This window comes from Penicillium vulpinum (genome assembly GCF_028829585.1).
Source record: "Penicillium vulpinum strain IBT 29486 chromosome Unknown utg000003l_segment0_segment0, whole genome shotgun sequence".
In the NCBI taxonomy this organism is placed as follows: domain Eukaryota; kingdom Fungi; phylum Ascomycota; class Eurotiomycetes; order Eurotiales; family Aspergillaceae; genus Penicillium; species Penicillium vulpinum.
Window position 1 is genome coordinate 1,357,011 of NW_026643243.1, and position 16,689 is coordinate 1,373,699.

The 16,689-nt window shown below is 49.4% G+C and overlaps 5 protein-coding genes across 5 annotated transcripts; 2 read left to right on the plus strand and 3 right to left on the minus strand.

Moving 5' to 3' along the window:
• Positions 1-393: 393 nt before the first annotated feature.
• Positions 394-2,617, minus strand: N7479_005620 (uncharacterized protein; the record flags this gene model as incomplete). Its single annotated transcript, XM_057253316.1, has 2 exons — positions 394-647; positions 715-2,617. 2 exons carry the CDS (start codon positions 2,615-2,617, stop codon positions 394-396), a joined length of 2,157 nt encoding a protein of 718 aa, XP_057107178.1.
• Positions 2,618-5,065: 2,448 nt separating this feature from the next.
• On the plus strand, positions 5,066-5,485 carry N7479_005621 (uncharacterized protein; the record flags this gene model as incomplete). The annotated part of the gene is made up of 1 exon (XM_057253317.1): positions 5,066-5,485. One exon carries the CDS (start codon positions 5,066-5,068, stop codon positions 5,483-5,485), a length of 420 nt encoding a protein of 139 aa, XP_057107179.1.
• A 1,330-nt stretch (positions 5,486-6,815) lies between these two features.
• Positions 6,816-8,366, minus strand: N7479_005622 (DHHC family palmitoyltransferase; the record flags this gene model as incomplete). Its single annotated transcript, XM_057253318.1, has 5 exons — positions 6,816-7,371; positions 7,431-7,471; positions 7,532-7,655; positions 7,713-8,193; positions 8,255-8,366. The coding sequence occupies 5 exons, from the start codon at positions 8,364-8,366 to the stop codon at positions 6,816-6,818; spliced, it is 1,314 nt and encodes a 437-aa protein (XP_057107180.1).
• Positions 8,367-9,742: 1,376 nt separating this feature from the next.
• Positions 9,743-10,189, plus strand: N7479_005623 (uncharacterized protein; the record flags this gene model as incomplete). The annotated part of the gene is made up of 1 exon (XM_057253319.1): positions 9,743-10,189. The coding sequence occupies one exon, from the start codon at positions 9,743-9,745 to the stop codon at positions 10,187-10,189; it is 447 nt and encodes a 148-aa protein (XP_057107181.1).
• A 2,571-nt stretch (positions 10,190-12,760) lies between these two features.
• N7479_005624 (uncharacterized protein) lies at positions 12,761-16,268 on the minus strand (the record flags this gene model as incomplete). Its single annotated transcript, XM_057253320.1, has 4 exons — positions 12,761-12,978; positions 13,164-13,404; positions 13,465-15,635; positions 15,689-16,268. 4 exons carry the CDS (start codon positions 16,266-16,268, stop codon positions 12,761-12,763), a joined length of 3,210 nt encoding a protein of 1,069 aa, XP_057107182.1.
• Positions 16,269-16,689: the final 421 nt, after the last annotated feature.

Below are 16,689 nucleotides of genomic sequence, written 5' to 3' on the forward strand. Positions count from 1 at the left end.
TTGGACGTGCTGTCAAACAATATGACAGGTATGTACTCCGTACGGAGCGGAGTGCATACGCAGTCATGGATTGTGGTGTTGGAGGCGGTGTAAGCCTGAAATAACCCGGAAGAGGAAAAGATATGACTCGAGTTTGAGACGCGGTTTATACGGAGAACCTTGGAAGGTACATAAATTGGGCGGGCGCTTGCTTTTGCCTGCAGGGGGCTTGTCGCATGGTATTCGTCCCCAGAAGGATAGGTGCATTAGTTACATTTGCTAGGGCCAACATGAGAACCGATGGCTTTCCTCGCCCCCGTGCACCTGCTCGAACCCCCATTGTGGTTTCAGCGGGCTTGATGCTGATTCGCCCCGCGAAGCATATCCAAGTCTCAAGGCAATTGGAAGATTCTCCTATGCCGGTGCTGCAGACGGGTTACTAATCCTGGGCCGTTCAGCCTCATGCATTGAGTTGGTCGACGCGCGTGGGCGCGAGGGTAAGGACATCTTCTGTGCGGGTGGTGCGGGTGCTGCTTCGAGCTGCTTCCAGGGCTCTTCCTCGCCCTCGTCCTCGTCGTCGCTGGAAGTCTCCTCGCCCCGGCGGCCGTGACGGTGAGTCTCATCTCTGGTCTTGCGTCTCTCGCGCAGCTGTTCCTTGTGCCGGGTGTCTGTGCAATTCAATTGTGAGTATTTTACTTCAAGTGCAACTGTAAGAAATATAGCAGCATGACTTACCTCTGATCTCCTGTGTCTTCACAGCATACTTCTGGATCTCCTCCTTGCTCAGAACCCTCAACACAATCACATAGTCCGATCGCTCCTCGAACCGTTCATTGCCCGCTTCCAATGCCTCCGGGTTCACGAGACGCCGGTCGATCTTCGTCCATCGAGCTCCTGGCGGGATTCCCTGCTTATGAGCGTCTTTCAGAGGAGCGACCCCTTCCCTCACCGGATTGGGTTCCTCTGGGAATGCCTGGCGCGGAGCCTTGAGGATTCCCTTGGGAGGAGCATCAGGCTCCTTTGGAGCAGCCGGATCGACAGCAATAAGTCTTTTGGGGTCATCTTTGGCCATGTCGACGGGCGGTGATCGTCGCTCAGTGGAATGGCCATCCTCCAGCATGTGGCGGGAGCGAGAAGAGTGGTATCCACGCGAATGATCTCGGTCTCGCCTGTGACGCGAGCGGTCCCGACTGCGATCACGGTCGCGGTCACTTTCGGTGTCGGTGCTGCTGTGTCTATGACGTGCGGGCTCACGTCTGTAGTTTCGAAGGTCTTCGTCTGACGTGTTGGCGTCATCGCTGTGCGTCCGCCGTCTGGAGTGTCGCCGCGGTCGACCGTGGCGACGGGCGTCAGCAGGATCCAGGTAGGTTTGCTTATTTCTTTCACTGGCTGGAACTGCTTCTACCAGATCCCGCGATGGGGGCTGCACAGCATCGTGGTCATGCTCACTATGTGGGCGTCTCTGCTTGGATCGTGACGGACGGTGGTGCTCGTAGTCCGACATGTCGGAGTATCCGCCTCCTAAGGCCGCTGTTCCAAGTCCTACAGTAGCGAGCGCCCCCATTTCATGTGGCTTGGGGTGGTGTCCCTCTGGATAGTGGTGCTCCCGATCGTTCGCGTGGCGCGCTCTGTAGGCACGGCGGCGCCGCCGCTCGTCGTGTCGGGAGGAATATTCAGCATCAGAGTCTTGAGGCACGGTCACTAGGGCTTGATCATGGAATCCATCCTTCGATCTGTACGACTCCCGATGGTCATCCATGCCATGCGTTGAGCTTCGCGGCCGTTCACGGCCCAGCTTGTCAAGGCCCCAGGATGTCGGGGGAGGGCCATGATGACGCTCTTTTCGCGGCATCCACTGAGAGCTATCCTCTACACCAGTGATGCTGAGTGGCCGATCGAGCGAGTATCTTGGCCCGTGATGGCGCGCCTTGACAGGATAGTCCCGGTCGAATTGCTCACGGGCATTGGTGTATGAATAGGCATCAAAGTTATCAATATCGTCACCTTTCCTCAGCCCATCATACGCTGGATAGCGCGGTGCACGGGTCGGCGGATGGACACGATGTTGATGCGGACTGCGATCAGTTCTGTGTCTGACGTCATTCCGTGAATCGATATAGCTCGTGTCACTCGCATAGTCAGTGCTGTAGATTCGACGATGTGCGGGGTGTCGAGGAGAAGCAGATACTATATGATGGCCAGAATCTGTGGGGAGAGGGCTCGGGGTACGGCGGTGGGTTGAGTGGTGCTGGTGCACGGGCGAGAGATGCTGACGGGGTGTGGAAGGTACAGCTAGACGCACTGGTGTCTCGTAGTCTGCCGCAGTTGATGTGTTGCTTCTGTTTCTGGTGCGGGGCTGGACTGTGTACTCGGTGCGCTTTTTGGTAGACGTACTCGGATCACGGACTCGATGGGAGGATATTTGGTGGGCTTCAAGTTTCGATGGTCGCCCTGAGCGATACGCATAAGCACTGGTGTATCCAGCATCGGATGGGTATTCGTCGTGATCGTAGCGTCTAGGCGCATCATAAGAGTCGTAGGAGGAGTTTAGCTGCACCGTGCCAGTTGATGCTCTCATGGGATCAATCATGGAGTGTCGGCCTCGGCTGGGGGACAGATTTCGGTAGTGAGCCGACATTTTGAGATGTAACTGTAGATGTGGTGGATAGAGAAGATGGCAGCGTTTGTTGAAATCAGTAGTCTGTTCTCTGGTCGGCTTCGGGAGACGAGTATTTAAGAAACCGAGTCGGGCTTTGTAGAAATGCCCAACTTAGTCGGTTGGCTCGGATGCAGATATTCGGTACAAAGTCAAGGAGACTGCAGGGCCGAGTTTGACACGAATCCCAGAGCCCAATAGTTGCCCAACTCAACAATGGAGGGGATTCAGAAGTGTGTTTAAAACGAAACGTGTGAACAATGACGCAAAAGTGGGTTGGGGTCAGGCAAAACGTTTAGTAAGAATGCCAAGGGATTTTCCAGGGCTAAGAATTATTGGTCCAAGAAGGAAGTGTGGTAGACAGCGGAGGATAAAATGAAAGTGATGAAAGAGATTGACCTTTAAAATGCACAAATAGATAGAAAATAAGGAAAATAACAAGAATTGTATATAAAGATGATTCCATGGATCTAGAATCTGTGAACCTTTGGAACCTCTAAACTGTCAACCGTGGATACCATGTGTAGTTCCCGCTTCTTTAACTATGATCCTCCCTTGCTTTACATGCAAAACACTCCCCGACAGGCGGTCAAGAGGCTCTGTCTTCCATTTCCGTTTCACCCGAGCGAAACCTTGAAATGCGTGTGGGTTTGAGGGTGTTCGGTGGTAATTGAGCCGCATCATACAAAGGGAACAAACTGTAAATTATTTCGGTGAAATCTACAGAGGGAAAACACAGATAAATTCCCTGGCTTCCGCTTTTCTATACCAAACTCAATTTCCTCCCAACTTATTAATTTACAACATATCTAACTTGTTAGGTGTTCTGTACAGAGTAGTGGTTGTGCAATTAGGGGAATTGGCTCGAGCTGTGCGTGGGAATGGGTTCATATATGGAGCCACCCTAATATCTATCCAGGCAATTCTAAGGTGGCCTCTGACTTCACCAAAATCCATTTCTTGGGGAGCTTTTTCAAGGAAGTATTATAGAGAAGTAGAGAATGAAGATCAATCCAGGCGAGGAACAAAGGTCCTATCCGCCTTAGGCAGAAAGGCTGCCTCAACGGGTTTGCTTGTATTTCCCATCTTCAGGCTAGAAACTAAAAACACTGCATCTACTCCGTGACTAGTTCTAAGTTGTTAAAATATTTATGTTCGTTTTTCATAATATCCAATTGGGTATGCCCCAAAAACTCCCAACGGATCTCACTCAGATATCTATTTTCAACCGGGCCCGATGAAATGCAGGTCTGGGTTCAATAAGGGCACAGGGTGGTACGTGGGTACTTTGATGCTTCGTAGCCAATAAAAAGATAATCTCATAAATTTTCCCCTACCAAGTACGACCCCATCACCTTTAATCATCATCTTGCCCCCACAGAGGTTATACAATTATACACCAGCTGTACCACCCACAGGTTCATTCCTTCCCTGGAACAGCTTAGCACACATAGATACCCTCTTGGCAGATGTCATCTATATTAACCAAAGCAAATTTTTAATAAGAGCTAGTGAACTGGGGCGAAGAAAGTCCCTCAAGCAGAGCGAATCCCCTGTTCCAATTTACCCTCGAACCCGCGGGAAAGGCTTGGAGGCAGACGCCCCAACCGAGGCGCAGATTCCGCACAAATTCAGGCTACTGCAACTAGACGCCCAACAACCCGGTTACTCTGGGACGGAATATGACTCCACCGGGCCACCCAAGGGTTAGAACCCTCATTTTCAATATAGATGGCCCGCCTCGGGTGGGAGGCGGGTAACGTACCTACAACCCCCATCATGGCCCGAACCTCCGCTGACGGGGGTGTGTACCCAGTCACTTACAGCGCTAGTGAATAAAGCTGCTAGATCTCTGGCATGCCCGAGTCCGGCCGCAGAATACTATGACCCAGTGCCCAGGTCATGGGCTGCCAGGCGCAATGTTGGCTGAGAACGACCCGGGTCGTGGGTGAATATGCCGGTGTCAAATAGACGGGTATGCTGCTGCGCTGCCCTCTTTGCTCTGGATGGTTTACTTCGACTTTGCTTTTGCTTCGCTGCTGTTCAAGCACTGCCTGTTACTGTTTGCTGTCTTCTGTCTCTCTTTGCCCGCTGGGTATTCTGCTCCCCGGGTCAAGGTTTGGACACTGAGGTCGTGGCTCCTGGGTTGTTTGAGTCGCACTTGTTTACCTCGGGTTTTGGGGGCTTCTGCACTTGGGCTTTCGATGCTGTAAAGTTGAGGCCCTAATTATGGGCGCCTATCTGCTAATAATATAAAGAACGTCACTCTGTGGTGGTCTCACTGCTTCACACGATCAGAGTTCGAATTAGCTTGAGACAACTATATCTACAGCTCCAATCCCCCAGTCAATTTATTCAAAAGCTTCAAGATCTCACAAATCAGACTCTCTTCCACCAATTGATTCATCCATCCAACACTTTCAAGTCACCATGTCTATCCACGCTATGTCCAACACCAGGTCCAACGCCATGTCCAACGCCATGTCCAGCGCCATGTCCAACGCTATGTCCAACATGTTCTCGCGTATTGAGATCGACAGCGAAGGACAGGATCCAATCATTCTTTCGCACGGCCGGCAATTGACCTGGCCTAACGATTCCTCTTACGCCAATGCCATGAGCAGCCCGCTGATATCTCCTGCACAACCAATTCAAGCTCCGTTCCCGGATGCCATATCTGTGCTCACGCTCACACCCAACGAGCTGTCTACCGGCGCCCCGAGACTGGTGGCGGAGTGGTGGAGGTGCTGCGATTGTGACAATATGGTCAATCCCAGTCTAGCATCGGGAAAATGTCCTATTTGCTCGCATGCTCAGTGTGGCTCTTGCAAAAATGAGACTGTTCCCTAGATTGGGATAGATTCCACGGGAACTTGTCCTTACCCGTGGATGTTTTGAGTGTCTTGGTGCTACTTTGTTTCTTCGCTTTCCTTTGTTTCTGCGCTTTCTTTGCCTTTCCTTTGTTCGCTTTTGGTTGTCATATTTCTTGTTTCTTGTTTCTTTTTGATGGACTGTTGTTTCATTTGTTGCCATGGGGCATTGTTGCATCTTAGGGTCTTGAGCCACACACTAGAGAGGGTTTCCTCCACAGAGCTGATGACACGAACGATCTGACTGCCCAAAAGCCACAGATACTAGAGTAATATAAAGCATATAAATCGGGAGTTATTTGTTTTGAATCGGGAAAACGTTGGGATAGTGCAAGAGATATATATATATCCTACATATCACCCCATGTATAAAGGATGCCGTATCATCCTTGTAGATCTCATAGATGTTCTCTTCCCCCAGATAATAGTAATTATATTTGTGAGTGCTATAGATGATCAATTGAAATATTGATTTCTCTGGGAGTCTAACTGGATATTATTGAGAGAACTGAGGAACCAATTCTAAATGCCGTGACAGGGAATAGCCCAAGGAAAAACAAAACTAAGCTACGGAAGGCGGAGACAGATGTTAACTGGACTGATTATGAATATCAATGGGAATTCGTTTTCTCTACAGTGTCCTACTAGCAAGCCGACCTATGTGGGGGACCGGAAGCACAAAGAGCAGATTCAAAGACATGCAAAATTGCCAACGGGGAAATATATTGTTAGAGTCTGACACGTGGTGGAGGACCCCGCTGGCATTACCTAGACAGCTTTCTAGGATTTTCGTCATATATTCTTGCATGCATTCTACCAATTCTGTCTTACATATATTGAGACTCAAGGGGGGGGGGGCAACTTTTCCTATCAGGTATACTGTGTCATTATAGTGAGTTTAAACAGCTGAGTGAGTAATCAATATAATGCATGATATCATTGGATTGGGAACAAGGTATAAATATGGGTGGTAATGCGTATTGAATTGAAAATCACCGAATAAACGCCGTGAACACGTGGATTGTGCTGGGAGGACAAATTTTCGCCCAATCTCTTCCCTTGCCTGAGTCGTCTGCCATCCAATGGCTCAAATTTCTAGGGTCAAAAGGTCAACGAACCGCTGCCTAGGGAGGCCCGTATGTAGTGACATTCAGCCCTAAAGTTGCCCGATCAGGGGGGCTTCGGCCTATCGGAAAATAAACTAACCTAACACAGCCAAATCAGGGCATTAGTGTATATAGTGGAGGCCCGTTCCATTAATAATTATAAAGGTATCCAAAGCAAGCACGAAGCACAGCAAGCGCCCCGAACTATTGATCGCTGGGAGATTTTTCCCGGTGACTATGCCCCGAATGTGGGGGTTGTGAAACAGCAGGCCCGTTATCGGGCGGCGGGGCCAGTCCAGCCTCCAGCCGTAAGCGGGTAACCACGGGCCCCATGGCAAAATAGCTCTCCATGCTACTGTGATCGGCACATGGGCTCTGCTTGATCGGCAACAGCCAATCAATGACATTGTATCCCATCACCTGCTGGAGATTTTTCAATGGGCTGCCAAGGTCGAAGGGATTCTCGCCCGGTAGTGTGTGGAGGATGGCGAAGACGTGCCGTTCGCCCGGAGAGGGGGTTGTTGCTTGTGGCTCGGTTGGAGATGATGGTGTTTGGAGTGGGTAAGATACCATGCGGAATGTTGGGGCCCAAGGGGACTCGGCTGCCCAGAGTCGCTCGAGAAGGTATTCTGGGACACGGATAGCGAGGGTCCAGACGGCGGTGCGCCGGTTTAGGTTCTCGATTGTTGTGATGTTGAAGATGCCCATTTGAACTGAGCTCAGGGTCATTCCGGCGGTGAAAAAGGCGAAAAGGCCGCTCCTGGTAGTTTTTGTCAGAGTTGATAGGATTTTCTAGTATTTTTGGGGGTGGGCACTTACAGTCCAATGCAGACACACCAGTAGGGGTTTGCTCCTCCGGTCTGGTTGAAACGTTAGGAACCAGCACTCGGCGAGTTGGTATGGTATCTTGTGCAACTCACCTGGCGTCGGATCTCTGCTGTAAAATAAGCAGATACTATAAGAACAAAAGTGCAGAAAATGGCAGTATAAGCAACGAATTGAATGAAGAATTTGAACGATGTCTCAGACACCACGCCCCCAACCCTGCATTCTGTCAGCTGGATACTAGGTTTACGGTCAGGTGCGCAGGTATTATCATACCAAGGACAAAAGTGATCCATTTTGCGCACACAGCGACCCAACTCGCGGCAGTGGTGCGCCCTGTCTGTCTTGTACTGACAGCACGTAGAGCACCACAGGGGCCGGCCGTCCGGCTGGCAAACAAAAACATCTTTGGTGTAGAAACTCTCCAACCCATCGTCGGACTGAATTGGGATGCCTACAGCAGTGGAGGTCGAGCCTCTTTCCACATCTGCGTCTGCCTGGGATGTCTTCTCCGTATTCGCTTTGCGTGTGTCTTTCTTCCCGCGATGACGCTTCGATTGCTTTGCGTTCTCATCGTCTGCCACCTTTTGTTCGCCGAGGGGAAGATATCCAGGGTTCCACAGGACAATATAATAAAGATGTAAGTATGAAACGACCATGGGGATTAAGAGGACGTAATAGACTGCGATGATCGCGGCGCCAGCACCGACTCGCGGGTCTCGATTATAAGAGGGTAACGGATGAATTAGATAGTCGACTTGATTTCACACTGTTAGTTTCCTGGTAAAACAGCCCGCGGCCAGATTCACGCAACTCACTGCATAATGGTTTTGTGACCGCATAGGAAGCGTATATCACAGCGCCGAGTAACACGGGCGGGATGAGCCTGGATACTATGACGTTGACGCGCTTCTGCGCGGGAGACGCCATATATACGGAGTCAATACAGCAATATCAAATGCATGGATCTTAACAAATGCCCTGGGATTACAAGCCGGATCACAAGCCGGATCGAGTCGCAAGTTGAACCAAACAGTGCAAACCTGACGTAATCCCGGGCAGCCGTGTGCCTGGGTTCATTCCCGTTCGGGTTCCATAAATCGGGCGTTGGGAGAACCTTGGGAACACATCCAATACAATTGCTCTTCTTCTAACAACCTCAGCTACTTCAGCTGCCATCTTCCAAGGTTGACATGGGCAATGCTGGGTTCTGCTATTACTCATTCTATACATCTCAGCCCCGACCGTCAGATTGGGCCTAAGGAAATGTCAGATTTCTTTAATCTCTTTTTAGACCTTGACGGTACGGTTGTACTCGATAGAGCTCAATATAGTATCTAGAAAGGCACATGGTATGGAATTACCACAGGTCCATAGGTGAGAATTTAAATTGGAAATCAGCCTTCGTGTTCCACCACATCTCGTAATCTGTTATTCGTAAGAAGCACCAAAAAAAAAAAAGTTCCCAAAACAATGATGAAACGGATTTTGCATAATATCCAGGTGTCAGAAAACCAGGGCCTGGGTGACTTAGGCAACACTGCCAAAGGGCGTGGAACACCTGATGCGATGACTCGACTTTTTGGTTTTCGAAGCCGTTGCCTGGAAACCTTGGAAAGAGTGGAGTATACGGCACACATTGGAAACCAATTGATCGAAGTCATTTTCTCAAGGCATCAATTCTCAAAATGAATCCGAGTTTGTGACACTATTGTAGACCGGTATTCTGGCGTATATGCGTCACCAAAAACCCGTTGACGCCCATACATTCTCCCGGGTAAGCCAGTCCATTCAGACGGTGTGAGCATTTGCTTAGCCCTGGATAGTGGACCCCCCGTTGACTCAAAACGCCAGGTCTTCACAAAATGATTCATAGAATTCCTTACATTCTAGACTCTGGGCAATAGCAGAGACCCGGGCCACACTAAGCCACTCTCTCGGGCAACCTTTCTCCTTGGACGATGTGCAGCTAACAACTTTTACCCATCCGCCCCAAAACTGCCCGGGTAACAGAATTACCAAAACTTGGCCTTAACCCGATATGGATTTCACAAGGCAGCCTGTTCTAGGAGAACAGGCTGCCTTGCGTTTCTGGGGTCTATTACTTCTATTTCGAATTCTTCATATATAGTTCACGTTGATCCTCGTGCTTTAAATCTAATTCCATCTTCAAACTCAATCAACATCCCAAGTATCAGGCCAGCCAGACCGTCTCTCACTCTACGACTATAAACAACTCAGCTCTTCTCATCGAACTTTCCAATCTATCTCTAATATCAATCCAATCCATCCAACCCATAACATCAATGGCTTTTTTGTGGTATTGCTGCGGGTGCAACTTCGGCCCTTACAACTCGGCCCTTTACGATTCCTGCATCGAGTGCGGAAGGGCTCGTTGTGCTGGCTGCGTTGCCCAGAAGGCCTCTGACAATATGGACCTTCACTCCCACTCCGACAACTTCAACCCAATCTCCGCATACCCAACTGCTGTCTCCATGGACTTGCCTCGCACCCCAACCTTGAAGACTACAGCCATGTCCATAGTCGTACCGGAGCTCGCCGGTTTAGGACCCCTACCACGGGCCGACTTCACAGGCATCTCGCCAGCATCACTACCTGGAACAAGGCAGAATAGTGGTACCTACATGTACATATGCTGCTCATGCAATGACGGGCCTAAGATCCACAACCACCAACCCCAGTGTGTGATCTGCGACCACATGGCCTGCAGCAATTGCACGTATGTCAAGTGAGACTTTTTGAAACGCCATCTCGCGGGCCGAGACAGGGTACTATGAGTACAATGGTAAGTGACTCCGATGCTCACTCAGCCCTTCGGTGGTTCTTAAAGCTGACGGCTCGGCATAGTGATTCCGAACTCTACTGTTGCTTTTTTTGGATGATGTTTTCCTCCCTCATTTCTGGAAGGCTTTTTTTATTATGCAAAGCGTGGTCATGGGTCATGAGCATATATCCTGGTGTAATATCTGCTTTTTCATTTATTTTTTGTTTAGACTAGAATTTGTATACTTGCGGGTTCCTGATTTGGTTTAGCGCAAGGCCAGCGGGGCTGGATTCCCCCAGGGTCTGCGCCAATTCTGCTTTGTTTTTTTGTTTCATTTTCGTTTTCATTTTGATTTTCATTTTGATATTGTCTTTTTAGCCTTGCAATATTATGCTTATCACTACAACTCTTCTTCTTTTAAAGCACCAAGGTGTAGAGTCATCGTGATCTTCAAGGCGTGCAGCAAACCCCCCTGTACTGAGCCTCACAGGCATATCCTCTAAGCATCGTGGTTGGTTGAATTCATTTGCGGCTCACAGGAGGCTGGCCAAAAACGGCCCCCGCTATGCTCGATGATGTATGCAGTTCCATGCAAGCCAAGTTGAACTAGCCTGCTTCTTTCTGTTACCGCCCCTTGGGCCTGGTGTCTGCACCAAACAGCCCTATGGCCCATAGTGAAAGAAGCGGTCTCGGTACTCGGAAGCTAAGACATTTGATGCCCATCAACCCTTGTTCTCCGCTACTCTGACCTTTTACCTTTTTTACCTCTTAGTCTTTAGTCTTTATTGTTGACCTACTCCGTATTTGGGGCTTATTTTCTTTATTCTTACATAGACTCAGCCCCTTTATGGCATGTTCTATGATGTTATTCCCGTTTCCCTTATTCCATTTCCCTATATCCTGTTTCCACAACTATGTCACTGTAGACCCCACATGGGCACTTTCCTTCTGGATGTTGAGGCTGTGCTGGATGGACTGTGCGCCCCGGACGGGTTTTGCTTGGCTTTTTCCCCATGTGCGTGCTTGTCACCTCCGAGACTCTCCGTATATGCTGTAAATTCGCATAGATGCAAACTACCATATCCACGACCCATCTCGCCTACTAGCATTTTCCTTGGCTATTTACTTAGGCGACCAATCTTTGCCCGGTCGCTGATTTCACTATCGGGCGCTGGGCACGGGATCCATCTTTGGCATGGATCTATAGCTGTATGGACTTTCTAAGGTTACAATGTGCACTATGTCAATACAAAATAGAAGAGGAATCTAACCGAATGCGAAGAATTCCCGGGCCAATCAGCAATAATCTACTGAATCCAAGACATCCGGTCCGCTGGTCTGCCTTGCGTTGACTCAACTCGTATAAATCTGTTTCTGGAATAGGAAAAACCTCATGCATTGCTTTGATTAGAAAACAGAATTTTAAAATTACCGAGCTCACCATATACACTCTATTAACTATACTATTATTATCTTGGAATCCTTGAATTATCTTGACACAGTCGCACGAGCCCTGGCCCCCAATCTCGCTGACCAGACTCTGCACGCTATACTTAGCATTTAGCAACCGCAGGAACCCACATCTTACTTTTTGATGTTCTAGGAATATGTAGGTCTTTTTTTCTGGGTCTGGACTTGTTTTTTTAAATTCAATCTCATTTCTAGCTACATTTCTCAGCTCGGTTGGTGCGCGGCTGAAAATATATATCTACATAGTATGTAGCATGCTTGGATTACTGTGGGGGTTGGACTAAGCCTTTTACAGATAGTACTTCACCGAGAATATTTTGTATTTTATTTCCTGATCTTCTTTTGGCTACGTATGAATGAGTCAATAGTTTTTAGCGTGTTTTTCTTTTGAGGTTGGTGGTCAGATGGATCCATTGACTCAAGAAATTATGCATAATCCAAGCCATATAATGGCAAAGTGATTGGTGGTTATTTTATTACTACCAATGATAGAGAAAGAGTAATGGTTGGATAGAATAAAAAAATACATATTGACTGATTGCTATGAATATGTTCTGCGAAAATCCGCCGAGATTCTAATGGTACAACCGCACCCTTCGATGTGCAGATTAGCAGCCAGAGCTCCCTCAGAACTGAAAGCGCCGAAATTGCCAAAGTTACGACCAGCTGAGATGCAGACGCCCCAACACCGTTGCGTCGGGGATCATCAAAGGCCCAGAGCCTAGATTCAAAAAAAAAAAGGAGAAAAAAGGTGGCCCCAAGGAGCGCGAGGCCCCCAATCACGCAAATCAAATGCAATTGGAATGCAAGAAAGAAAACGCCGAATTGGCTAATGATGCAGAGGAAAAGCCAGGTCATGAACGCGAAAGCCCTGAAAAGAGGCGGCATGGGATATCGTTTGGAAAGATGGATGGCGTCATGGCCATGGCGAGGATTGTCTGAGTCCATGTGGTGTGATGATGTTTTTCCCCCGCCATCGAAAGAACTTCGATGGTGGTGTTCACAAGACTGATGGAAGACAGCTCACCTGGAGAGGACTCCTAAAGGGTCCAATGAATGAGGGAGAATGTTACAGGGACAAGACACGCGACGGGTCTTGGAGGAAGCGCCTACGGTATGCGGCTATCTCTGATGCCACAGTGTTGAAATCTTTCACCTTGTCACGCCGTAAATCGTTGATGATCTCTTTCAGACCAGCAAGATATTTTTCTTTTTCTTCCTCGGTTTGGCCCTCTCGGACGGAGCCCATCTGGACGAGAATTTTGTCGTCTGTCGAGGTTAACGGCTCTGTGGTCAGCATTCGAACAGGGTAATAAAGAGATGACAAATGAGTTGAATGGAAAGGAAGTAGAGGGAGAGACGAAGGCAGTAGAGCAATAAACAGAAAGTAAAAACAGACTAGATAGTGCAATACGCCGTTGGGGAATTTCGAGAACGAGGTGGGGTGTTGCACGTTGTTCATGTCGACGCACCGCTTAGAGTCATGTCCCGAAGATGCTGAAACTCGCAGGATCGGTCATTGCAGACACCTCCGGCTAACTCATATGGACACATGTACTTCATGGAATCAATATTATGACTGTAAGTTAGCGAGCGGTAGCCACTCGGAATATCTTCGGTATAATGCGGGTGGTAGCGATAAGCCTTGAAAGTTCGCAGTGGGCTAGTATACGGCGTGAATTTTTGCTCCGAAGTGGTGGGTGATGTTTCAGTCTAGATAGGGGTTAGTATGTGGTCACCAGAAGCTTCCTCTGACAAGGGTATTGTTCATACGCCAGGAGCGCCAACCTGCAAATCCGACCGAGGTAATGGGTCTGACACCTGAGGCGTGTTGGTTAGTTCTTCATCAGCTTGAGTTAAGTCAAATGATGGTGCCGAGCCTGCTGTGTTTTCTACAAGACCGGAAAGAGCTGGGCTGAATGGAGGAGGGCTGTAACTCGAGCCTTCAGACTGAGCTTCAGTATCAGGCTCTGGGGGCTCATAACCGTCGGACTCCGTAGACAATTCGCGCTGAGACTGCTCGCTAGGGCGATGTTGGGAAACGTATTCGTCGGCAGACGTTGCACTAGGATGGGTGATGGCGGAGGGGGAGCTCCGAGACGCAGATCGCTCCGAAGAGTCAATCTCCATATGCTCTGAGAATGACGACACAATAGCAGAGTCGGCATGGGCTTGCACTGGCGAGCTAGTAGGTTCGTCTTCACTCTCGCTAGACGAATCGGAACTGTCACTACTACTGTCATCAGATTCTTGCATAGCCGACCCAGCAGAATCGGACTCAATTGAAGCCGATGTCTGTGCGGTGCGCTCGATTGCATCGTTTGCCACATCATCAGCATGGGATTCTTCAAGCGATTCTCGGGTGCTAGTGCCTTCGGCTAGTGCTTCTAGTTGGCCACGGGGGCTCGGAATGAGCGTAGGAGGGGGCGCCGTCGTCGGTTTAGTCTTCAAAGAATCTGGGTGATGGTTAGTTGAATTGTAGAATTTATCTCGAACATACTTGAGAATGAATATGTCCCAGTAAGAGAGATGGAATGGGAGACAGGAGATAATAAGAATTTTACCTTCTTCGGAAGTAGCTGCGACGACACTGGATGGCCTACCGGATGATGATGCCCCGGAGTCATCCAGCGTGCGAGGTGACTGGGTTCGGCTGGCAGCGAGCTTGGATTTCCTTCGTAGTTCCAGCTCCGCAATCTTGCGGCGCATAGCTTGAATTTCCATATCTTTAAGTCGAATGTCTCCTTGATCACTGAGACTGGAAGGGGCTTGTGGTGTGGATGTCGAAGCCCGGGTTGCAGGAAGATTTGATTGAACAGGAGGCTGAACAGTGGCGGAACTCACTATCGGCACTGGTTCCTGTTCTGGGCTCGAATCCAACTCCATGTTGTCGTCCTCATCATCGCCATAGAGTGACTCATCGTCGCTGATGGCAATGATAAGTTTATCGGTAGGGTCGAACCGAGTCGCAGCTGGGTTAAAATGCTTCTTCGGAGGTGCAACTGGCTCATCGAAATCGGAAGCCCGAGGCCGCTTGCGTTGCGTTGCCCGAGATGTCGGTGTTGAATCAACATCGATAACTTGTACTGGCTCAGAGGGAGGAGTTTCATGTGACTCCTGCTCCAATCCAGTCATGAGAAGTCCTGGAAGCCCAGAAGAGTGACGAGATTCAGGCATAGGAGGTCGAAGAGGAAGTGGATGTTGAATAGCTGGCGCCGGAGATTCTAACTGGGTCGGCGGCAGATTTGCTTGAGCCAATTTCTGGGTCTTCAGTAAAGTCTTTCTTTTGAGTTCCTCAATTCGCTGCCTTGCCAACTCCGTCTGGGCTTTACTCTTCTCCTTTACGGTAGTTTCCTTTTGAGCCGGACGGGGTTCGTCAACTGGTATCGCAGGAGGGGTAGACTTCGCACTGCCAGTAGGTGAAGTCTCTTTGGATGTCGCCTTCGCAGCTTTCTCAGCCAGCATCCGAGCGATAAGTTCCTTTCGTTCCAGAGGCTTGCCAGCTTTGGATGAAGGTGCGGCCGGTTGGGCGGAAGGTTGAGACACCGGTAAATCCAACTTCGTGTTGCTGTGATTCTCCTTGGTCATCTTGGTAACCTCAGCTGGTTTGCTAGATCCTAGTCCCTTGCCAGCAACTGTAGCCACGGCAGATACCTTCTGGCGAACTGGTGGACCTTGCTTAGGTGATGTGGCGACCTTGATACCGACTTCTTCGTAAAGGCGTTTCAGGATTATAGGGTTGATACCTTCTGCGACCAGTTCGTTGAAGCGGATATTATGGGGTGCCAGGCTAAGCAAAGCACCCTGGGCTTGAGTTCGCAGCTGCGCGGCCGATTTCTGAGGAGGAGGGGCTGGGGCAGTTACAGGTGGGTCCTGCCGCTGGGACTGCATCGCATGGTGGACCATGCTTGGATCTGCTGTAACTGACAAAGGAGGGTTGTATGCTGCGTGATGTTAGTAAGACAGAATGACACATAGGGAAGTGTGGGAGTAATACGTGAGCCACTACTTCTAGCGGACTGTGCGCTAGAAGATATGGTTTCTCCTTCTTCTAGGTCTAAATCCTGGCGCGAAGCCTTATGCGTCCGCTGTAGTGACCTTTCGTCCGACTCCTCACTGACCTCGCCCTCCTCACGGTGAGTATCTGCATGAGGTGAAACATCTTCCAGATGTACAGCTGGCGTTGATAGTTGGCGTGAGCCATGCCCGTCTATACCCTGGTACGGAATGGGAGCATTTGAAGATCCTGCTGGCATTGGGGGATATGCCATCGGAGCAAACGGCATTGGAGGGAAAGGTGGTGGAAACTGTGATGCGTCGAAGTGATTGAAGAAGGGGAACTGAGGCGGAACGAATGCTGAGTTTCCAGGACCACTTGAACCTGGGATTCGCGAATTCGCGTTGACGCTTGCCATATTATAGTCAAAGGTCGGCCCGGGATTTGTTGCCGGTTGATGATTCATTTGAGAATAGTCCAAACTGACTGGATAGTTCGGAGGGATCATCGAGGGATATACAGGAGGCCATTGTTGTGCGTATTTCGGATGGCCACCGTACGAGCGAGGTTGGTCAGACATGATGATGTCGTGTGCGGAGATGGAAGAGATATATTCTCTACGATTCTCAAAAGCGAAATGTTGTAGCTGAAGAGAGGCTGCGATTTCAAAGACCAAATCTCATGGTGTATTGGAAGGATCAATCTCTTGGAAGGATTAAGCAGGTGGAGAGGTCTTTGGGGGGAAGGATACGCAGAATTCGAATTTAGGAGTCCCCTTGAGGAGTGATAATGATTTGATGGCGATATAGGAACAACGAATGGCCATGCGACTGTGGATTCCAGCTTAGAGAAAGAGAGAGAGATGGATAAGGCTGTTGAACTCGAGAAGATACGCGGTCTCCTATATGGTCTAAGCGCCTTTGACAAAAATGATCGAGTATCTCACGTGATATATACGCACGGGCCATCTGTGGATCGGCGGGCGCCCGAGGAACGTAGAG